General features: G+C 46.5%; 1 protein-coding gene across 6 annotated transcripts in view; it reads right to left on the reverse strand.

Moving 5' to 3' along the window:
• The window catches only part of CCDC17 (coiled-coil domain containing 17), a 432,057-nt gene that overhangs the window by 187,165 nt on the left and 220,744 nt on the right, over positions 1-24,148 (reverse strand). For 5 of the 6 annotated variants that reach the window (XM_033915898.1, XM_033915896.1, XM_033915894.1 and 2 more), the window contains 2 exons: positions 17,716-17,841; positions 16,268-16,336 (listed from right to left, as the gene is read on the reverse strand). In XM_033915898.1, coding sequence (XP_033771789.1) covers positions 16,268-16,336; positions 17,716-17,841 — 195 coding nt within the window. The remainder of the gene's footprint in view (positions 1-16,267; positions 16,337-17,715; positions 17,842-24,148) is intronic. The other variant, XM_033915895.1, reaches the window with a different exon arrangement.

Below are 24,148 nucleotides of genomic sequence, written 5' to 3' on the forward strand. Positions count from 1 at the left end.
CACAGAAGTCAGACTTACCGGCCTTTAATTCCCTACTTCTTCCTTACTTCTACTTTTGTGGAGAGGGACCACATCCGCCCTTCTCCAGTCCTCCGGTACCACTCCTGACTCTAGAGACTCATTGAAAAGGCCAGTCAACAGAGCTACCAGAACTTCCCTAAGTTTCTTCAGCACCCTCGGATGTACATCAACCGGCCCCATCGCTTTGTCTACCTTTATTTTAGCTAGCTCCTCACAAATACAACCCTCTGAAAATCGATCGGGGTCTATTACTCCTCCATCCCTATTCACGTTTGTCTTCTGCAGTCCCACTCCCAGCGCTTCAGCCGTGAACACAGAACAGATATATTTGTTAAGCAATTCAGCCTTTTCTTTATCAGCTTCTACATATTCCTTCCCTTCACATTTGAGTCTCACCATGCCACTTTTGCGCTTCTTCCTATCACTAATATATCTAAAAAAATGTCTTGTCTCCCTGTTTTACTGTATCAATTATTTTTTCTTCCATTTGCATCTTTGCTTTCCTGACTACATGACCAGCCTCTCTTAACTTTTCCAGATATTTTTGCCTGTCTTCCTCTTTCTACAATCTTTTGTAGTTTATGAAAGCTAACCTCTTATTCCTTACCTTCTCAGCTACTACTTTTGAGAACCAAAGCGGCCTTCTTTTCCTCTTACTTTTACTTACCTGCCTCACAAAAAGGTGTCGCCTCAATCGATTCTTTCAGTTTTACCCACCGCATTTCCACTCCTTCTAGACGTTCTCACCCAAACAATTCCTTGACATAAACCCCCATCCGAACAAAGTTAGTTTTTTTAAAGTCTAGAACCTTTGCTTTTGAATGAGCCCTTTCCATACCCATCTTAATATTAAATCCTACCATGCAGTGATCACTGGATGCCAAATGATCACCCACTGTAACATTAGAAACACTGGATGCCAAATGATCACCCACTGTAACATTAGAAACACTTTCCCTGTTTGTAAGCCTAAGTCCAGTATGATCCCATCCCGTGTGGGTTCCATTACCAACTGCTGGAACAGTTCTCCTTGTAGAGAATTCAGAATCTCCGTACTTCTAGAAGACCCCGCAATAGGGATACCCCAATCAACATCCAGCATATTAAAATCACCTATTAGCAAGACTTCCCCTTTTTTAGATATATTCCTGCATTTGTGTGGCTACTCCCCCTCCTTTTCTTCCTACCCTGTCTTTCCTGAACAGATTATAGCCTGCAATAACTACATCTCAGTCATGGTTCTCCGTGATCGCCACTATATCCAACTCCTCTTCTTCCATCACAGCTTCTAGATCCAGAATCTTGTTTCCCATCCTTCGAGCATTAGTATATACTGCTTTCCAGACATTGCCCCCTTTTCCTTTCTGTGTAGAGGTATTAAGTGATTTACTTACCTGAGGGCTTATACTCACCCGAGTCTTTGATCACCCTGCCCTATCACTTCTAGTTTAAAGCCCTCTTCAGTAGATTAGCCAGTCAGCCAAAGACACTTCTTCCCTTCTTTGATAGATGCACACCATCCCTGCTCAGCAGCCCTTGGAAAATCATCCCAAGGTCCAGGAAGCCAAAACGCTCTTGACGACACCATCCATGTAGTCACGCATTCATCTCCAGGATGCGAGCTTCTCTGCACTGGCATAAATCAATATAAAACCCTACAAAAGTCATGAGAGGCCTATTAGGCATATTCTACCATACCATAATAGCACTAACTTTCAGGAATGACATAAATACCAAAGAGCAGCACTATAAACATTGCATTAGGTAGTAGAATATCAGTATACCTATTGAAAACGAAACAAGCTAGACCAGTACAGCTCATTCCTACACAGATGTTCTATTTCACAAACGCAGACCATAGGTAGATCCTTACCAAACAAAAAGATCAAATGTAAACTGAATCCCCAAGCAACCAGCTCTGCATACAGTGCAATAATCAGAGAAAGAGTAATGCATGTCTTTGTGTACTGTGCAAAATAGAAAGATGGTAGTTGTACATTTTAAAAACGGACACTAAATTAAAAATTCATAAAAAATAAAATAAAAATGAATAAAGGTGATGTGGTTTTGATTAGTCCAATATAAAGGTATCACCATATTTTATTTGTATTTTGTAACCTTTACTTCATCCTATTTTAATAATAAAATTGTTATATTGTAGGTTATCTTTGCATATTTTTGTCTTGGTGCTCACTAATGGAAAATTTATAAAAATTTATATTGAAAAAAAAAATGCATACAATTGTTTGTTCTACTTTTGTTGTCTGGCCATTTAATTTTTCTAATTGTGTAGGTACCAGTCTTTGGGTACCATTTTTCAGAGTCTCCTGTCTACTTTCTCTGCTACTTTGACACTTACCTTTTTTTCTCAGCTTTCTTTTTGAATTCAAAATATTTGGAGAAGGAACACTACTCCTCTTCACAACCCCCTCCCAAAACAATCCCTTACCCAAACCGCTCCCCATCCATTACCCCTCTAACCTATTACACTCACTGTTTTTTCAGCGGATGCCTGTTCCAAATAAAAGGAATCTTCCCCCTCCACCCCCCAAAAAAAATCTAACCTTCCCCAAGAATTACAGTACAACGGCCATGATACCAATCTGTTAATTGTTCCAAATCTTGAACTACCTTCAATCTCAAGAACTAGTCCTCTTTCCATTTTGCTGCTATTTCACTTAGCTGCTGCTAAGTACACCATAGACCCGTCATAATGCAGGAAAGGGAAAGGAAGGAGAAATTAGGTTCTTACCTGCTAATTTACTTTCTTTTAGCTTCTCCAGACCAGTAGAGGTTAACTTTACGAATGGGTATATATCTAATCATGACCAGCAGGTGGAGACTGAAAACAAAACTTTGGGACAGTATATCCTAGCCCCTCCTCTCTATTTCCCTCAGTCTGCCGAATAGCCAAGCAGAACCAAGAACTGGAAAACAACAGAGAGAAAAAACAATACTCCGAAAGGAGTAACAAATAACATACCCAAAATGCTGTTGGAAAATGCAGAGGAGAAATTCCCGAAGGAAGAATGTCCCCACAGCTCGCCAGCTAAGCCAGCCGAGCCACAGCCGCTGTTCTTCAATTCTCCCCGGCCCTAGAAAAATACTAGAACCCGCAGCAAAAACCAAAAACTGCCCGCGCAACAGCCCCAACAACAACAACAACAGACAGGGTGGGGACCTCTACTGGTCTGGAGAAGCTAAAAGAAAGTAAATTAGCAGGTAAGAACCTAATTTCTCCTTCTTTAGCACTCTCCAGACCAGTAGAGGTTAACTTTACGAATGGGACGTACCAAAGCAGTCCCTCTCACGGGCGGGACCCCCGAAGGGCCGATACCAGTACACGCTCACCGAACACCGCGTCCCGACGCGCCTGCACATCAACCCGATAATGACGAACAAAGGAATGCAAGGAGGACCAAACCGCAGCCTTACAAATATCCACTGGAGGCACGAGCGACGACTCAGCCCAAGAAGCCGCCTGACCCCGAGTGGAATGAGCCTTGAGAAACTCCGGAACAGGCTGCTGTTTCAGAAGATAAGCGGAAGCAATCGTCTCCTTGATCCAGCGCGCAATAGTAGCCTTAGAAGCGCCAGCTCCCCGACGAGGACCCGCCAGGAGGACAAAGAGATGATCGGACTTCCGGAATTCCTGGGTCCGCTGCACATAAGAGCGAAGGACCCGACCGACATCCAACTTGCGCAGCTGCCGTTGCTCAGAAGAGCCCTCCCGACCACCCAAGACCGGGAGAACCACCGATTGATTGACATGAAAAGGAGAAACAACCTTCGGCAGAAAGGAAGGAACAGGCCGCAAGACGACCCGCTCCCTAGAAAACTCCAAGAAGGGAGCCCTACAAGAGAAAGCCTGCAGCTCAGAAACACGCCTAGCAGAAGTAATGGCCACCAAAAAGACCGCCTTCAAAGTAAGGTCCTTCAAAGAACAGTCGTCCAAGGGCTCGAAAGGCGGACGCACCAAAACAGAGAGAACCAGATTAAGATCCCAAGAGGGAACCGAGGGCCGTAGGGGAGGCCTAAGCAACTTGGCCGCCCGCAAAAACCGAATCACATCAGGAAGAGCCGATAAACGCTGACCTGACACCAACCCTCGAAAAGCCGACAGGGCTGCAAGATGAACCCGGAGAGAAGACCAAGCCAGGCCTCTATCCAGGCCATCCTGCAAGAACTCCAGAATGTTAGGCAGAGAAGCGCGAAAAGAGGTCACTCCCCGCGCCCGACACCATTCCTCAAAGAGACGCCAAACCCGCACATAAGCCCGAGAGGTAGAAAGCCTCCGGGACCCCAACAGTGTAGAGATCATCTTGTCTGAATATCCCTTCTTGCTAAGGCGACCCCTTTCAAGAGCCACGCCGTAAGACAGAAGGGAGACGGGTCGAACATGGGAATGGGACCCTGCATCAGAAGGTCGTCCGAGAGAGGCAGAGGAAGAGGATCCGCTACCAGGTGCCTCACCAGATCCGCATACCACGGACGGCGAGGCCAATCCGGCGCCACCAGCACCACCAAACCCGGATGGTGAACAATGCGAAGAAGCACTCTGCCCACCAGCGGCCAAGGAGGGAACACATACAACAGCCCCTCCGTTGGCCACTGCTGGACCAGAGCATCCAGACCCTCGGCCAGACCGTCCCTGCGACGACTGAAGAAGCGGGGCACTTTGGCGTTGCCACCCGTGGCCATCAGGTCCATCAGGGGCTGCCCCCAAGCCTGCACTATCAACTGAAACGCCTCGGCGCCGAGACACCACTCTCCTGGATCTAGGAAGTGACGACTGAGGAAGTCTGCCTGAACATTTTCTACTCCGGCTATATGAGAGGCCGAGAGGTCCAGCAGATGGGATTCCGCCCAAACCATGAGCAGAGCCGCCTCCTGCGCCACCTGAGTACTCTTGGTGCCCCCCTGACGATTGACATAAGCCACCGCCGTGGCATTGTCCGACAGCACTCTGACCGACTTGCCCAGCAACAGGGAGTGGAAAGCCAACATGCGCCAGACGGACCGCTCTGGTCTCCAACACGTTGATCGACCAGGCGGCCTCCTCCGCGGACCAGGTGCCCTGAGCTGAGTGACCCAAACACTGAGCCCCCCAACCCAGGAGACTCGCATCCGTCAGGAGCACCGTCCACTGCGGGAGATCCAGACCCACCCCCTGAACTAGGTGAGGGGTCTGGAGCCACCAACGCAGACTGCAGCGCGCCAAGCCTCGCAGGGGAACCGGAACATCCATCCCGTGCCTCTGGGGAGACCACCTCCGGAGCAGAGCATACTGGAGAGGACGCATGTGGGCCCGCGCCCACCTCACCACGTCCAGGGACGCCGCCATCGACCCCAAGACCTGGAGGAAATCTCGCGCCCGAGGACACCGGGACGCCAAAAGCAGGCGAATCTGAGATTGCAATTTGCTCACCCGGCCCTCTGGGAGGAAGACCTTCCCCAAGGAGGTGTCGAACAGCACCCCTAGGTACTCCAGACGCTGAGCCGGGACCAACCGACTCTTGGAAAGGTTGACCACCCAGCCCAGCGACCGGAGAAACTCCACCACCCGAGCAGTAACCCGGGAGCTTTCCTGCAACGACTTTGCCCGAATTAACCAGTCGTCCAGGTAGGGGTGTACCAGGATGCCCTCCGACCGCAAGGCTGCCGCGACGACCACCATCACCTTGGTGAACGTCCGAGGAGCCGTGGCCAGCCCAAAGGGAAGCGCACAGAACTGAAAGTGCCGACCCAAGATCGCAAAGCGCAGGAAACGCTGATGAGAGGCCCGAATGGGAACATGCAAGTAGGCCTCCGTCAGATCGAGAGAAGTGAGAAACTCCCCCGGCTGAACCGCCAGAATGACCGACCGCAGAGTTTCCATACGGAAAGAGGGAATCTTGAGAGCCCTGTTGACCCCTTTTAAATCGAGGATGGGCCGAAAGGTCCCCTCCTTCTTGGGCACCACAAAGTAAATGGAGTACCTGCCCGTGCCCCACTCCGGAGGGGGCACCGGAACAACTGCCCTGAGATCTAGCAAGCGCTGAAGGGTCTGGCGAAAAGCCTGCGTCTTCCCCGGAGTCTGACACGGCAGAGAGCGGGCGAACTCCAGGGCATAACCGTCCCGCACCACCTCCAGGACCCACTGATCGGACGTGATCTCGGCCCATTTGGGGAAAAATTCGCACAGCCGGGCCCCCACCGGAACCAAAGGGGGCGCCGGCAAGGCGTCATTGTGCAGGACGGGAAGCGGGGGAACCGGCGGAGGGATTCCCTGCCCCCCGACGGGCCCCCCGAAAGGGCTGCATGCGCTGGAAGAACCGACCCCGGGAAAATCCCGGAGACTGGAAAGAAGCAGCCCCACGCCCAGGGCGATACTTGCGAAAATCCCGCAAACGCCCCCGGGCCGCACCCCCCCGAGACGCCGGGCGGGCACGGTCCTCCGGCAGACGGGGAACTTTCGAGTCCGACAGAGTCTGAATCAACTTATCCAAGTCCTCTCCAAACAAAAACGACCCCCGAAAGGGAAATTTAGTAAGCTTAGCTTTGGACGCAGCATCCGCCGCCCAAGCGCGCAGCCACAACACACGCCTTGCGGCCACGCCAAAAGCCATAGACTTAGCCGAGATCCGCACCAAGTCATATAGAGCATCTGAGAGGAATGAGGCCGCCATCTCAATCTTCGCAACCTCCTGATCCACCAGAGACCAGTCGTCAGACTCTCGATCCAAGACCCGCTCCGCCCACCGAAACACGGCGCGAGCGACCAGTCCCCCACAGGCAGAGACCTGAAAATTTTGCTTAAGGATGCTCTCCAATTTGCGCTCCTCAGGGTCCCGCAAGGCAGAACCGCCCTCAACAGGCACGGTATGCCGCTTGGAAATTGCCGAGACCACCGCATCCACGACTGGCGAAGCTAACGTAGCCCGAACCCCTTCAGGAATGGGATACAGGCGAGCCATGCTGCGCGCCAGCCGAAACGGCGTCTCCGGCGTTTTCCACTGCTCCAGAACAATATCCCGAATATCCTGATGCATAGGAAAAGAGCGGGAAACGGAACGGATCCCCCGTAACAGGGGGTCCCCCACACGCGGAGTCTCCGGCGGCGCGTCCTCAAAACGCAAAACCGAAGAAACCTGTTGAATAAGGTCAGGCAGCTCATCTTTCTGAAAAAGGCGCACCACGGACGCCTCGTCACTGGAGAACGGGAAATCCGACAACCCGCCGCCAGCTTCCGTCCCCTCCAGAGAGTCCTGGAACTCCTCAGAAGGGTCCAGGTCCTCCTCCAAACCGACCCGTTCCTCCGACCACAAATTCTCGTCCCACGACACCCGCGGACGCTTGGACAAGGGAGGCGGCGGAGGGGACGTCACGCCAGACGAAAGAGGCAAAGCTGCAGGGAGCGCGGAGGAAAACCCACCCCCCGAAACCCCCTGGGCGCAACCGGGACCCCCAGCCGCCTGAAAATAGGCTCTGCATAAAGAAAAGAAAAATTCAGGAGAAAAACCCCCCGAGGGTCCCAAGGGACTCCCTGCCACAGCAGGGGACCCAGCAGAACCTTGCCCCTGCATAGTCAAAACAGGGGGAAGGTCACCTGAGGTGGAAGACAAAATGGAGGGGCCAGACAGAGAAGATGGCGGTTTTCCCGCCAAAAAAGCTCCCTCCATAGCCTGAAGCGGCTGAGAAACCTGAATAGTCTCAGCCGCTAAAGCAGGCAAGCCGGCATCAGCTGTCAAAAAATCAGCTGAGAGGGAATCCTTCGGGGAATCCCTCCGTGGGCGGTTGTGGAAGACCGGGCTTCCCCACTGCTCCAAGCCGACTCGCGAGGCACCATCGGCGGGGAGCTCTGGGCGCCTGCAGCCGCTGCCGACGGAGCTCCACCACCTCACTGACCCAAACCGCCGAGTTCAGGCCGGCCGCGAGTGCCTCGCGGCTGGACTAAATTTGTGTCCTACTCCCCCGGAGAAGGGCACAATTGCTCCAGACGCGACCTAGCTAGAAAAAAGTGCCGGTTACATGAAAAAATACAGTAAAATACAGTTTTCTTAAAGGGAAACAACCCTTCAGACCAGCACTACCTCAGGATTTTTTTTTTTTTTTTTTACAGAACAGACTCCACAGGCTCTCAAAGCAATATGCCTTGCTTGATTTAGGGGGCAAGGGATACTGCTGAGGCTCCTCTAAAAAAATGTGGGGAGGTGGAGGAAGTGGGGGGAGGGACCCCGCTCGTGACCCGCCGGGTTTGACACCCCCGAGGTCGGACGAACCCCCAAACAGAGTCCGCCCAAGCTCCGTCCGGCTAAAAACAGGGACAATAAACCCCCTAAACAAATTCCAACAGCCCTACCAAGGGAGATGGGTACAGATCACATCAACACCTGCTGGAGACTGAAAGAAGACTGAGGGAAATAGAGAGGAGGGGCTAGGATATACTGTCCCAAAGTTTTGTTTTCAGTCTCCACCTGCTGGTCATGATTAGATATATACCCATTCGTAAAGTTAACCTCTACTGGTCTGGAGAGTGCTAAAGAAATGGCACTTTTTGTGCTTACACATTCAAAGCGGTTTACATAAATACAAGTACTTATTTTAGGGTCACGAGCAGCAGTGCTTACAACATGGTCAAAAGGTGGACCCCCTTTTTCACTTTTTGTTATTATTCATTGTACATGGCTAAAACAAAATCAGGGCTCAACACCTCCCCACCGGTGGCAAAGAAGCACTCACTACAGAAGCAGGATAAACATTTAAAACCTATTCTTGTCTCTCTAAGACAGGAGGGAGGCCACAGACAAAATGAAAGAGCTTCCTGCCAAAACTGAGGAAAAGCCAGCCGAAAGAGGCCTGAATAGATCCAGCCACTAAAGCAGCTGCTGCCTGAACAGATCCAGCCGCTACAGCAGCTGCTGTAGTGGTAAGGGAGTCCCTAGCACTATCGGCGGTAAAGGAAACCTTATTTCCCTGACCGTCAGCAGCTAGGGAAATCCCTATGTGGGCGGTAGAGGAAGTTTGGGCTTCCCCACTGCCTGCAGCTGATGAGCAGAACCCTGCTTGCCGGCACCCGAAGCTGATGAGGATTCCCCTTCATGGCGGCTGGAGCACTTCGTGCACCTGCCAGCTGTGTCCACCACTTGTCAGGTATACAATGAGCACTTTTTCTGTTCTTAAAAGTGCATACTGCAAACCGCTATAAAGTGAAAGGAAAACCACCGGTTAACAATTAAAGCAATTGAAGCTAATTTAAAACTTCCTTTCAGACCGGCATTGCCACAGGGTGGGTTTTTTTTTTAAGTACAACTTTAACAAACAAAGGAACAGACACCAACAGCTCTCAAAGCTATATGCCTTGCCTGAACAGTAGCAAGACTTACAGCTGAGGCATCTCTAAGCCCAAAAATTATGGGGAGGTGGAGGAAATGGATACTTGACCAGTTGAGTGTGACACCCCTGAGGTTGGACGGAACCCCGAAAGAGTCCCCTAAGCTCGATCTGGCTACCACAAATAGGGACAAGAAAGCCACTAATCAAATCCAACAGGACCTACACTAAACAAAGGAAAGACTGCATAGGCTTACCATCTCCACCTGCTGGAGGCTGAGATTGCAGATGGGACTGCACAGCCCACTTGTACTACAGCCAAAAGTCAATGTTCAAGTCTCATTCTCAACCTGCTAACAGAGGAGCGAAAACCCATCCATTCTGTGCCGGTCTGGAGGGATGCTAAAGAACAGTTATTTTATGCTGCTGACCACCCACTAGGAACCATTTAATGTCCAAAATTTTTCAGATCCTCTTTGCAAGAGGCTCTTTAGACAATGCAAACAGCAGGCATCCGTCTCTATGGTAAAAGAAATATAGTCCTTACTTTCTTTTACATAAGCCGTGACTTATAAAGAACATAAGAATTGCCGCTGCTGGGTCAGACCAGTGGTCCATCGTGCCCAGCAGTCTGCTCCCGCGGCGGCCTTTAGGTCAAAGGCCAGTGCCCCGAGACTAGCCTTACCTGTGTATGTTGTGGTTCAGCAGGAACTTGTCTAACTTTGTCTTGAATCCCTGGAGAGTGTTTTCCCCTATAACAGCCTCTGGAAGAGCGTTCCAGTTCTCCACCACTCTCTGGGTGAAGAAGAACTTCCTTACATTTGTACGGAATCTATCCCCTTTTAACTTCAGAGAGTGCCCTCTCATTCTCTCTACCTTGGAGAGGGTGAACAACCTGTCTCTATCTTCTAAGTCTATTCCCTTCATTATCTTCATTCCCTTCATTTGCTCTCAAACTCCTTGGAGTAACATTAGACAGACGTTGCACTCTTCAATTGCAAATCAACAAAATCACACAAAAAGCATCTTCACCATGCGCAACCTTCGCAAAATCAGAAAATTCTTCGACAAAGAACATTACAGACTCGTAGTCCAATCCCTAGTCCTAAGTCTAATGGACTATTGCAATATTCTCTACCTTCCTTGTCCCACCTACTTAATAAAACAACTACAGACCGAGCAAAACACTGCCCTCAGACTGATCTATTCCCTTGGAAAATTTGACCACATCACCAATGCCTTCCTAGATTCACACTGGCTTCCAATACAAGCCCGCATCCAATTCAAACTCTACTGCATATTATTCAAAACATTAAAAGAAACGGCACCCACCTACCTAAACAACCGCCTAAACAGGAACCTCTCATCCAGACAGAGGAGAACCCAATCCCCCTTCTCCCACCCCCCTTTTAAAAGAACCAAGCGCAAAAAGATGTACGACAACCTACTAGCAACACATGTAGCTAAATTGGACCCCTCAATCACCAACTTACTGACAGCATCAACTGACATCAAAGCTTTCCGAAAAGAAATCAAAACACTGCTATTTAAGAAATTCATCCAAATATACTAACCCCTTTTTATTTTCCCCTCTCTCCCCCTCCCAGTATCTTCCCTTCAAAATTGTTTCAGACCTAACGCTTTCAATTGTATTCATCTTCCTGGAAATGTCTAGCTATCTTCTTGTTGTATTAGGCCCAATGTCTTTAATTGTATCCCTCATCCTGGAAATGTCCAGTTATCTTTTGATGTAATCCGCTTAGAACTGCAAGGTACAGGCGGAATAGAAGTCATTAATGTAATGTAATGTAATCTTGAACATTTCGATCATGTCCCCTCTCAGTCTCCTCTTTTCAAGGGAGAAGAGGCCCAGTTTCTCTAGCCCAGTTTCTCTAGGTTGTTCAACTACAAATTGGGGGGGGGCATTGTTGGGAGACAGCAGACTTGAGAGAGACTTGGGTGTGCTGGTGGATGCATCACTGAAGCCATCTGCACAGTGCGCAGCAGCCTCAAAAAAAGCCAACAGGATGCTGGGCATCATAAAGAGGGGCATAACAACCAGGACACGGGAAGTCATCATGCCATCTGGAATACTGCGTTCAGTATTGGTCGCCGCACCTCAAGAAGGACATGGCGATACTTGAGAGAGTCCAAAGGAGAGCAACGAAACTGGTAAAAGGGCTGGAACACTGCCCATACGCCGAGAGGTTGGATAGGCTGGGGCTCTTCTCTCTGGAAAAGAGGAGGCTCAGGGGTGATATGATAGAGACCTTCAAAATCATGAGGGGCATAGAGAGGGTGGATAGGGACAGATTCTTCAGGCTGAAGGGGACAACAGGTACGAGGGGGCATTCGGAGAAACTGAAGGGAGATAGGTTCAAAACAAATGCAAGAAAGTTTTTCTTCACCCAAAGGGTCGTGGACACTTGGAATGCGCTACCGGAGGAAGTGATCAGGCAGAGTACGGTACAAGGATTCAAACAGAGACTGGACGGATTCCTGAAGGATAAAGGGATCATGGGATATTGAGAAAGCTAACCAGAAAATAAGTATAGAAACCCAGGTCGTGCATGTGCAAGACCGGAGGGCTAGGAAGGGAAACCAAGGCGGCATGGGGGCCCCTTCTGGTGATTTAGACAGGTCGTGACCTGTTTGGGCCGCCGCGGGAGCGGACTGCTGGGCATGATGGACCTGTGGTCTGACCCGGCGGAGGCACTGCTTATGTTCTTATGTTCTCTCATTGTATGGCAACCCTCCAGCCCTTTAACCATTTTTGTCGCTCTTCTCTGGACCTTTCGAGTAGTAGTATGTCCTTTTTCATGTACAGCGACCAGTGTTGGATGCAGTATTCCAGGTGGGGGTGCACCATGGCCCGATACAGCGGCATGATAACTTTCTCAGATCTGTTTGTGACCCCCTTCTTGATCATTCCTAGCATTCTGTTTGCCCTTTTCACCGCCACACATTGCACGGACGGCTTCATTGACTTGTCTACAAGTGCTCCCAAGTCCCTTTCCTGGGGGCTCTCTCCGAGTACAGCACCGGACATCCTGTATTCGTGTATAAGATTTTTGTTACTGACATGCATCACCTTACACTTATCCACGTTAAACCTCATTTGCCATGTCGCGGCTCATTTCTCAAGAGTGTTTATGTTACGTTGCAGGTCTTCGCAATCCTTCTGCTTCTTCACTACTCTGAATAACTTCGTATCATCTGCAAATTTAATCACCTTGCTTGTCGTACCAATTTCCAGGTCATTTATAAATATGTTGAAGAGCACAGGCCCAAGCACCAAACCCTGCGGCACTTCACTCATGACGCTTTTCCAGTCCGAGTATTGTCCATTTACCCCCACTCTCTGTTTCCTATCCACCAACCAGTTTTTAATCCACATGAGTATTTCACTCTCGATTCTATGGCCTTCTGAAAATCCAGATATATAATGTCGACTGGCTCGCCCTTGTCTATCTGCCTCTTTACTCCATCAAAGAAGTGCAGCAAGTTCGTCAAGCAAGATCTTCCCTTGCTGAAGCGGTGTTGGCTGGTCCTCATCAGTTTGTGTCCGTCAAGGTCCTTTATCACACATCACTTGCCACAGGAAATTCCAGCAGACTCTATCAACAGTCTTTTCTATATCTAAGGCTAACAAAGGCAAATTTGCAGACGATACCAAACTGTGCGGCAGAGTTAGGTCCAGGGAAGAGTGTGAGGACCTGCAAAGGGACCTGGACAAGCTGGAAGACTGGGCAAACAAATGGCAAATGCGCTTTAACGTGGAAAAATGCAAGGTCATGCATATAGGGAAAAAGAACCCGTTGTTCAACTACAAATTGGGGGGGCATTGTTGGGAGATAGCAGATTTGAGAGAGACTTGGGTGTGCTGGTGGATGCATCACTGAAGCCATCTGCACAGTGCGCAGCAGCCTCAAAAAAAGCCAACAGGATGCTGGGCATCATAAAGAGGGGCATAACAACCAGGACGCGGGAAGTCATCATGCCATTGTATCGAGCGATGGTGCGTCCACATCTGGAATACTGCGTTCAGTATTGGTCACTGCACCTCAAGAAAGACATGGCGGTACTTGAGAGAGTCCAAAGGAGAGCAACGAAACTGGTAAAAGGGCTGGAACACTGTCCATATGCCGAGAGGTTGGATAGGCTGGGGCTCTTCTCTCTGGAAAAAAGGAGGCTCAGGGGAGATATGATAGAGGCCTTCAAGATCATGAGGGGCATAGAGAGGGTGGATAGGGACAGATTCTTCAGACTGAAGGGGACAACAAGTACGAGGGGGCATTCGGAGAAACTGAAGGGAGATAGGTTCAAAACAAATGCAAGGAAGTTTTTCTTCACCCAAAGGGTCGTGAACACTTGGAATGCGCTACCGGAGGAAGTGATCAGGCAGAGTACGGTACATGGATTCAAACAGGGATTGGACGGATTCCTGAGGGATAAAGGGATCGTGGGATACTGAGAGAGGTGCTGGGATGTAACACAAGTATAGAAAGCTAACCAGGTAATAAGTATAGAAAGCCAACCAGGTCGTGCATGGGCAAGACCGGAGGGTGAGGACTTTGATGGGAAGATAGGACTTTAATGAGAAACCAAGGTGGCAAGGGGCCCCTTCTGGTGATTCAGACAGGTCGTGACCTGTTTGGGCCGCCGCGGGAGCGGACTGCTGGGCAGGATGGACCTGTGGTCTGACCCGGCGGAGGCACTGCTTATGTTCTTAGGTGACAACGCATTCAGGCCGAGGGCCTTACCAGTCTTCAAATTTTTAACCATTCACTCAGTCTCCAACTGAATTATAGGGGCTTCCAGCCTGCTCCTATCTTTCTGGAATTGGAAGAGCATCGTTATCTGCTCTAAATATACCTTCCAAAGTTGCAACAACTTCTGCACTGTACGTATAATTTTTGGTAAAACTCCAGAAACTCCCCAGTAATTTCCTCATCTGCCCTTTATTTTCTGAATGGTTGCTGGCATCAGAATTGGTGGGAATGTCGTGAGGGACAAAAATTACCTCTGCCTTCCCCAGTGGGTTGGCAAGATCTGCTATCAGGCAGAGATTTGGGGCAGCGATCTACCATGCTGGCCATAAGGTCGCCAAGACTCTTAGCAAATAGCATCTGCTCTTTGAAGAGCAGACTGCTTCAGGTGGCTTTGGAACAGCTTGAGGAGTCCATTCCAGTTCATTTTGAGACAAATCAAGGGGTTTTGAGGCAGATGGAGGCTTTAGAAAAAAAAAGATTGTTTAAAAACCAAGATGGCTGCTGCCAGAAAAATAAAATGGCCCATGGGAGCTTCCCTGAAAGCTAAAAAAAATTCTCAGGAAAAGGGGTTTTGGAGGTGGGGAGACCCTATCTCTTTATCCAGAAACCCTTAATTTCAATATCAAAATGGAGAGATCCTCCTCTCCATTTTCCCAATAGGGAATAATAACTGCTATTGGTGCTGCTGATCCTATCCCTCCTTGACTACTGTAACATCATCTACCTGGGTATCCCACAAAAAACAGTAAAAAAATTGAGACTAGTACAAAACACCGCTGTCCGCTTAATCTTCGGACTGAGAAAAAAAGACCACATCAGCCCCTACTACAAAAAACTACACTGGTTACCAATAGAATCACGAATACTATTCAAATTTGCTTGTATCTGTTTTAAAAAAGTCTGGGGACTAGCACCTTCCTACCTGCAAACTCACTTCATTCTGCACAACCCCACATGAACAACCAGAAACAAAAACATCTTTGCCTATCCAAAGATCTCAGGCTGCAGATACAAATCCTTCCTGGATAGAACCTTCATGTTCCAAGCGAATAGACAACAAGTCTGGTTGTGAAACTGCATAAATGAACCCAAACTGACTTACAATGCATTCCGAAAAGCAATAAAAACCGCCCTATTCGACAAATTCATTGACTAAAACAGACCACCCTTAAACAAAAACAACCCCCCCCCCCCCCGTAATCACTATTCAATCTCTCAGGAAGCTCCATTTTTTCATGTATTCTTTACCCATGGAACTTAAATTAGTAGGTAACTTGTTTATGTAACTTTTCTATTTTAGGCTCCCTATCATTCGCAGACTGTCCAGCCTTCTTCCAATGTGAACCGCCTAGAAGTCATCTGACTGGCGGTATAGAAAAATAAAGTTATTATTATTATTATATCAGCTTTGCTTTAGCCTGACTGAAGTGGATATAACTTTTTGCTTCAAATCCTTGGGATCAGTCCAGACCTGGAAATCTTCAGGCTGCCAGTTGGACCAGAACCTACTGAAAACTCAATCCCTACAAATCCTTGCGGTGCAACAGGGGAGAATAAAGTACTGCTGGCTCCCTGAAACCCAGGGACTCCACAACCTGTGCTCAAGCCTCTAATAAATCAGGTGAGCAGGATCCCAGGAGAACAAACTCCGTTGCTCTGCGAGCTGTAGTCTACCCTCACAAAGTCTGCATTCTCTCCCAGGCAAAGTAGCCCTAAATATGGGGTCCTCTGGTACCAAAGCCTCCTGAAAATGGAGTAAAAAGACCTGAAAATAATAAAAAACAAACAGAGCAGATCAGAACATCTCTTCTTGGTTCGCTTGCAAAAGGAAAAACCAAAGAGGGATATTCCACTGGTGAAGGAGAAGGAGCTGAAAAATGTGATTGACACCCTTCTGCAAGTGTTTGTGAGCATGGATTAATCACCTAATGTAGTTTGTGTATATGTAACAGAATCTGTATTTTATTACAGAGTTATTACGGATAAAGTTTAAAGTTAAAAAAAAAGAATGCCTGCAACAAGAGTAAGTCAGGAATGGAAGAAAAAGATTCAGATCCCACAAAAGGCAATATGTGAATAAATGGTCCAACCTTAATGCGCTGGCAGCCAGAATTGTAGCAATTTAGCACTAGTGGAGCACTAGTAGCGGTTTTGTTTCGTACCTGCATCTGGGATCCTTCTCAGAATCTGCCATCTTCTTTTCATCCCTGGGGAAGTATGCACATAGCTTTCTAAAAGGTAAAGGTGAGTCTACTTGTAGTCTTTACCCCAACACAGCTTTGTCCCTTTTCAACCAGGATATGACTAACACAGGTACTTTTACAGATACTGGGGCAGGGAATTCTCTGCCAACCCTTAAATTCCTGTTTACCTCCAAAAAAACCCTCTGAATATTGACATCCCTCCTTTCAAATTTCCATGTTATTTTGCACAGAAATGTAACTCACAGAAAGAGCAGGTAGAAAGGTACAATTTAAACACCAGAAGCTAAGATTTACAGGCAGCTTCATATTTTAGTAAGCTAGTTTTCTAAAAGTTCTACCCCCCTAATAAATCAGTTGTCTGAAATTCTCCACCCTGGATGTGGTTGAACGTATGTGTTATGTAATATCGTGAGGAGTTTTACCTAGGGATGTGTTTAGGTGGGGGGGAGAGGGAAGAAATGTACACATACATAGGTTTCATTTTCAAAGGTGTGCAGATTCTTTTCAAGTACCCACACAAGTGAGAAAAAAGTGCAGGGCTTACCAGTAAAAGTAAATAAAGGCTAGTCCTAAAGCAGATTCAGTAGGCTGAATAAAACTGGAGATACAGGGCACAAAATCAGATCCTCTGTTTTTCTTGCTCTCTATTCTCTATTGTTCATCCCTCCTCAGGTAGCAGAAGTTCAAGGGATCCTCACTGACAAAACCAAGGTGCCACCTGCTAGGGGCACTCAGTAATATAGTAAACAAGAGATCCAATGTGACCCATTAGATACAACACTAATGATATCTACAACCACTATCTTTGAAAATGTTATTGGTAAATTGAAGCTTACCAAAATATCTGTTTAAAGATATACTTCGTTTCTTCTCATTTACTGTAGGTATAATCAGTGTTTTATCAGTTGTAACAATGGTATGTATACAAGTCTACAATCTGTAATTCATCTAAAACTTCACTCTGTGAGGATTCGGCAGGATATAAGAGCACAATACAACAAGACCAAACTGCTCCATCCAGTCTGCCCAACAAGCACGGTTCCACTCTCTCCATGCCATTGGATTTAGAGCAGGGGTGTCCAATGTCGGTCCTCGAGGGCCGCAGTCCAGTCGGGTTTTCAGGATTTCCCCAATGAATATGCATGAGATCTATTTGCATGCACTGCTTTCAATGCATATTCATTGGGGAAATCCTGAAAACCCGACTGGACTGCGGCCCTTGAGGACCGACATTGGACACCCCTGGTTTAGAGGATCCATAGCCAGACCCTGTAAAAGCCTCTATTCTACCAGGAGCTAGGCTCAGTGGACATTAGCTTGGCTTGACAGTATACAGATGTTAATGTAAACAAGGCGGGAGCATTTTAAGCTCTAGGCCACAAGCAGAGCTGCCTGCATAGACTTACCATTATTCACTTTTCTCTTATCTCTGTGCACCTGCAGTTTCAGAATCTCATCCTCCAGCTGCTGGTTCTCAAATTCAACAGCCAACAGATCTGAATCCAAACCACCAAGAGTTGACTGTGGTGGCCCTGTGAGCATGGGGGAGATCAGGATATGTGGTGAGACAGTGGAAAACAGAGAAAGAATTTAAAAGAGATCCAGACAAAGTGTAAAACTGATCATACCACATTGTCTCTATATAGAATGATGATGATTATTTTGTGCAATTCTACTTCATCGTTTCGCAAAGAATAGAATTCGATGAGGTTCAGAGAAGGGCAACTAAAATGATAAAGGCTACCTGTAAGCTGGTCTTGCTGAGGCTGCAGCTCTAGTGCTATTTGCAGCACCAGATTACATGGCCCCTGCATTTTTCTTAAAGGAGACAGCTGTGAAATTCAGATCTGTTCTGCTTGTGTTCTATGGAATCCTGTGTGAATCAAACATCTGTTTCAACTGCACAGGAGTCCATGGTTCAGATAGAGCAGGATTGATTGCAGAGTCTAGCCTCCCTATAAAGAGGAAGAATGCAAGAAGGAGAGGCCATGGGATCTGGTGCTGCCACCAAAGCTGCAGCTGTGCTTGACCAAGAAGGGAAACTGGGGAACTGAAGACTAGAGAAGGGGAACAGAGCAGAGGATTGATGGAACTTGGGGGTGGAAAAGAATAGAGTAGAAGATGAATGGAACTGGAAAGGAGTGGAATAGAGCAGAAGATGGATGGAACTCAAGGGGAAGGAGAACAGAGCAGAAGATGAAAGACTGGATAGAGGGAAATAGAACAGAAGATGAATAAAACTCTGGGGAAAGGGGAACAGAGCAGAAATGGATAGGACTGAAGGGGAAGGGTAACAAAGCAGAAGATGAATGAAATTGGGGCATTGGTGGGGCAAAGCAGAAGAAATGGACTTGGAAGAACTGAAAGATGATGACTGTGTGTGAGAGAGGGAATTGTGGATGCCTGTGGTATGTTACCAAATGGGAATGTTACCAATTTATTTTCAATGTTCTTTTTACAAAAAAACTGAATAGTATTCTTATCAAATTTATTTCGATGGGCAAAACTGCTAGAATAGCTTTAGTATCTCTACAAAAACCAATTGTGGAGGGAGGGGTAAATTTTCCAAATTTCTATAGGTATCATCAAGCCTATATTCTACATCAGGGTATGTACTGGATCCTGCCTGACCTCATGGAACATTATCCAGAGTGGTTAATTTTAGAATGGGAAATTATGTCCCCAATGCGTCTGTCTCATGTATTGGACATAAAACTACCTAGTTATGCTAAGGATAATAACCCTGAGATGTATAAATAAATTAACTGAAATTCCTATAGAACAGTCTTTATGTCAATCCCTATGGCTGAACTCCAAGATACAAATAGGCGGATCTAAAATTGCCTGGAAGGATTGGATGCAAGCAGGCATAAGAACATTAGAGGATGTTATTTTAAATGGAAAATTGCTCGATTTAAACGGTTGCAACAATCTTTTGGTATTTCAAAATTTCAATTTTATAAATGGTTGCAAGTGAAGCAGGCTATTCAGAAAGGGTTCCCTAAGTGGCGTAATTTGAAAAATTTTTATAGCCTGCAATTCCTTTGTTTTCAGACAGATATGCTAGGACATCAAGCCGCTAAGTGGTAAAAATTAATATCAGAACTTATGAATACAAAACCCAAAAACGCTCTTAGAGATATTTGGAGCATCGAGATTAAGCAGTATATTTCTGCATCTCGATGGCCATGTATTTGGTCTTGGAGGATGAGGTATACAGTATCAGCATCTATGAAACAAACTTGGTTTTTTTTTTTTTTTTGTTACATCGTTCTTTTTGGACCCCAGTTAGACTGAATAAGTTAGATAATTCTAGATCTAATAGGTGCTGGCACTGTCACTTAGACATAGGAACATTAGATCATTTACTGTTTTATTGCCCTAAGATACTGATTTTTTGGAAATCAATTTGGGGACATATTAATAATATTTTAGAATCTGAGATTCCTTTAACTTATGAAGCAATAATTTGTGGTACAATTTTGCATACCAAAGATCCCCTAGACAAATATAAAAGACGTCTCTTTTTAATTATGACAAGTACAGCTATACAATTAATTACAAGGAACTGGAAAAACTGGGATCGTCTCAACTTTACATTCTGGTGGGCAAGTCTATTTTAATCTATAAATATGAAAAAATGAGAGCAGATTTGTTAGGGAATTTTAAAAATCTTTAAATTAATTTGAGGCCCATTAGATAGAACTATTATAGTAATGATTTTGTTATAAGATAAAATGCACATCCAGGGAGGGGTGGGGTTCAAATATAAGGTTTTTTATTGATTATTTTTAAGGATGGTAATTGGGGGGGAAGGGAGGTATTTTTGAGGATTGATAAATAAGTCTGAAGGATTATATATGTGGAATTTATGATTAAAATATGTATAGTGTATTTCTGAAACTATGATAAAATTATAGATATCTTAAAGACTAGGATTAGGTTGGGTGGGGGGAGGGTATTAATCTGTATGAACTTTGTAAAAAAAATTTTTTTTTCCATTTATTTTTATTCAAGTTTCAGAAATAGTGAATACAGCAATATAACAATAATGTAGTAAATGACGGCAGATAAAGACCCAAATGGTCCATCTAGTCTGCCCAACCATATATGCTCCATAAATTAATTATTTAGTTTAAATGGTTCTTTTTCTTTTTAAAATCTTTATTCATTTTATATTTAACAAGTGTACATAAAATTTTTACAATTAAAATATCACATCACTTGAAATTCTAGAACAATTTCTAAAAATGAGTTTTATCCCCATCCCACCCAACCAATCATATATATCATGTAATATAACATGTAAAACCATTCTTTTCACATTTAATAATAAGATACAAAAACCCACCCCCCACCCAAATCAACACTAATAATCCACAGGGAAAAATAACAATTATTCATTATTCATTATAATAACTTATTAATGGCCCCCACACATCCTTAAACTTTATCCAATCCTTCTTTGAGCACGCTACAGGGATTCAAAGAAGGATTGGATAAATTCCTGAACGATAGGGGGATTGAGGGGTACAGATAAAAGTAGAGATAGGCTAGGAAGAGGGGTACAGATAAAAATAGAGATAGGTTAGGAAGAGTATAGATAGAAGAAAAAGGGAGATCATAGGGCTATGTCAAGGAACACCGGACAGGTCATGGACCTGCTGGGCCGCCGCGGGTGCGGACTGCTGGGTGCGATGGACCTCTGGGCTGACCCAGCGGAGGCAACTTCTTATGTCTTATGTTCTTATGAGGCATAGAAGGATATAGGTGACTAAAAAACTATGCCAGGTGTACACCTGGTAGGGCCTCCGCGTGTGCGGATCGCCGGACTAGATGGACCGAAGGTCTGATCCGGAGATGGCGCTTCTTTTGTTATGTTCTTATTAAAATATCCTTTTTGCACTGCTAGCATTCTTTCCATTTTGTATAAATGGCATACTGAGTTCCACCAAAAACTATAATTTAATCTTGTATAATCCTTTCAATTATAAGTTATCTGTTGAATGGCAACTCATAGAAACATAGAAATAGACGGCAGATAAAGGCCCACGGCCCATCTAGTCTGCCCACCTTAATGTCCCTCCCCTACCTTTGCCCTGTGAAGAGATCCCATGTGCCGATCCCATTTTGCCTTAAAATCAGGCACGCTGCTGGCCTCAATCACCTGTAGTGGAAGACTATTCCAGCGATCAACCACTCTTTCAGTGAAAAAGAATTTCCTGGTGTCACCTCGTAGTTTCCCGCCCCTGATTTTCAACGGATGCCCTCTTGTTGTCGTGGGACCCTTGAAAAAGAAGATATCTTCCTCCGCCTCGATGCGGCCCGTAAGATACTTGAACGTCTCGATCATGTCCCCCCTCTCTCTGCGCTCCTCGAGCGAGTATAGCTGTAATTTGTCAAGCCGTTTTTCGTATGGTAGATCCTTGAGTCCCGAGACCATCCGGGTGGCCATTCTTTGCACCGACTCCAGTCTCAGCACATCCTTGCGATAATGCGGCCTCCAGAATTGCACACAGTATTCCAGGTGGGGCCTCACCATGGATCTATACAATGGCATAATGACTTCCGCCTTACGACTGACGAAACCCCTTCGTATGCAGCCCATGATTTGTCTTGCCTTGGACGAAGCCTGCTCCACTTGATTGGCAGACTTCATGTCCTCACTGACGATTACCCCCAAGTCTCGTTCTGCTACCGTTTTTGCTAGGATCTCGCCATTAAGGGTATAAGACTTGCATGGATTCTGGCTGCCCAGGTGCATAACTTTGCATTTTTTGGCATTGAAGTTGAGTTGCCATGTCCTAGACCATCGCTCCAATAGGAGTAGGTCGTGCATCATGTTGTCGGGCACTGAATCTTCGTCTGTTGTGCATTTGCCCACTACATTACTCAGTTTGGCGTCATCGGCGAATAATGTTATTTTACCTCGAAGCCCTTCTGCCAAGTCTCTTATAAAGATGTTGAATAGGATTGGGCCCAAGACTGAGCCCTGTGGTACTCCACTAATCACCTCCGTCATTTCGGAGGGGGTGCCGTTCACCACCACCCTTTGGAGCCTACCTCCAAGCCAGCTCCCAACCCATTTCGTCAATGTGTTACCTAATCCTATAGAACTCATCTTGCTCAGTAACCTGCGGTGTGGTACGCTATCGAATGCTTTGCTAAAGTCCAGGTACACGATGTCCAGGGACTCCCGTAAGGATTATCAAATATTTGTTATTATCAGAAGATATTTGACATTTAGCCCTCATAGACATTCCAAATAATACCGTGTCATACGACAGTGCCACATGATTTTCCATCATACAATTGACTTGGTCCCAAATCGATTGCCAAAATGCCTTAATATATGGACAATGACCTAAGGATTAGATTAGATTAGCATCAAGATGACAATGCCAACATCTATTAGACTTGGAGCAATCCAATTTTTGTAAACGAACAGGGGTCCAGAATGCTCTATGCAACAAGAAAAACCATGTTTGCCTCATAGATGCAGACATTGTACATCTCATCCTCCAAGTCCAAATACGTGGCCATTGAGATGCATTAATATGATGCTTAATCTCAATGCTCCAAATTTCCCTAAGTCCATTTTTTGGTTTCTTATTCAAATATTCAGATAAAGCACAGTTACTTACCGTAACAGGTGTTATCCAGGGACAGCAGGCATATATTCTCACATGTGGGTGACGTCATCTACGGAGCCCCAGCGCGGACAGCTTTTCAAGTAAACTTGAATGAAGTTTCAAGTTTGCTACACTGCACCACACATGTGCATGCCTTCTTGCCCACTAGAGGGCGCATCCCCACCTCGTGGTCCTCAGTTCCATAACCAGCAAAGAAGCCATCCCCGGGGAGGAGGGCGGGTTGTGAGAATATATGCCTGCTGTCCCTGGATAACACCTGTTACGGTAAGTAACTGTGCTTTATCCCAGGACAAGCAGGCATGATATTCTCACATGTGGGTGACCTCCAAGCCAACCAAAAAAGGGCAGGTGGGAGGATGGCAATTTAGGAAAACAGGTTACGTAAAACCGACTGGCCAAACCGGCTGTCGCTTCTGGACAACGAATCCAGACAGTAGTGGGAGGTGAAAGTATGAACCGAAGACCAAGTGGCAGCCTTGCAGATATCCTCCACCGGAGTAGACCGGAGGAAAGCAACAGAAGCTGCCATAGCCCTGACCTTATGCCCCATGACTCGACCATGGAGCGTGAGACCAGCCTGAGCGTAGCAAAAAGAAATACAAGCAGCTAGCCAGTTGGACAAGGTGCGCTTGGAAACAGGATGTCCCAGCCGATTAGGATCAAAGGACAAAAATAATTGAGGAACCTTCCGATGAGACTTGGTACTTTGGAGATAAAAAGCCAACGCCCTCTTACAGTCCAGCGTGTGAAGCGCCGTCTCACCAGGATGAGAGTGGGGCTTCGGGAAAAACACCGGAAGGACAATAGACTGATTGAGGTGGAAATCAGACACAACCTTAGGTAGAAATTTTGGATGGGTGCGAAGAACCACCTTGTCATGATGGAACACAGTAAAGGGCGGGTCTGCAACCAAAGCCTGAAGCTCACTAATTCGGCGAGCAGACGTGAGCGCAAGTAAAAAGACCACCTTCCAAGTGAGAAACTTAGGAAGAGACTTGTTAATTGGCTCAAAGGGAGGTTTCATCAACTGAGCCAAAACCACATTCAGATCCCAAACTACAGGAGGAGGTTTCAGAGGAGGATTAACATTAACTAAACCCCTCATGAAAAGAACCACCAGAGGATGAAGAGAGAGAGAACGTCCCTCTAGATGTCGATGGAAAGCAGCAATAGCACTGAGATGCAC

Source organism: Geotrypetes seraphini, chromosome 12 (assembly GCF_902459505.1).
Source record: "Geotrypetes seraphini chromosome 12, aGeoSer1.1, whole genome shotgun sequence".
In the NCBI taxonomy this organism is placed as follows: Eukaryota; Metazoa; Chordata; class Amphibia; order Gymnophiona; family Dermophiidae; genus Geotrypetes; species Geotrypetes seraphini.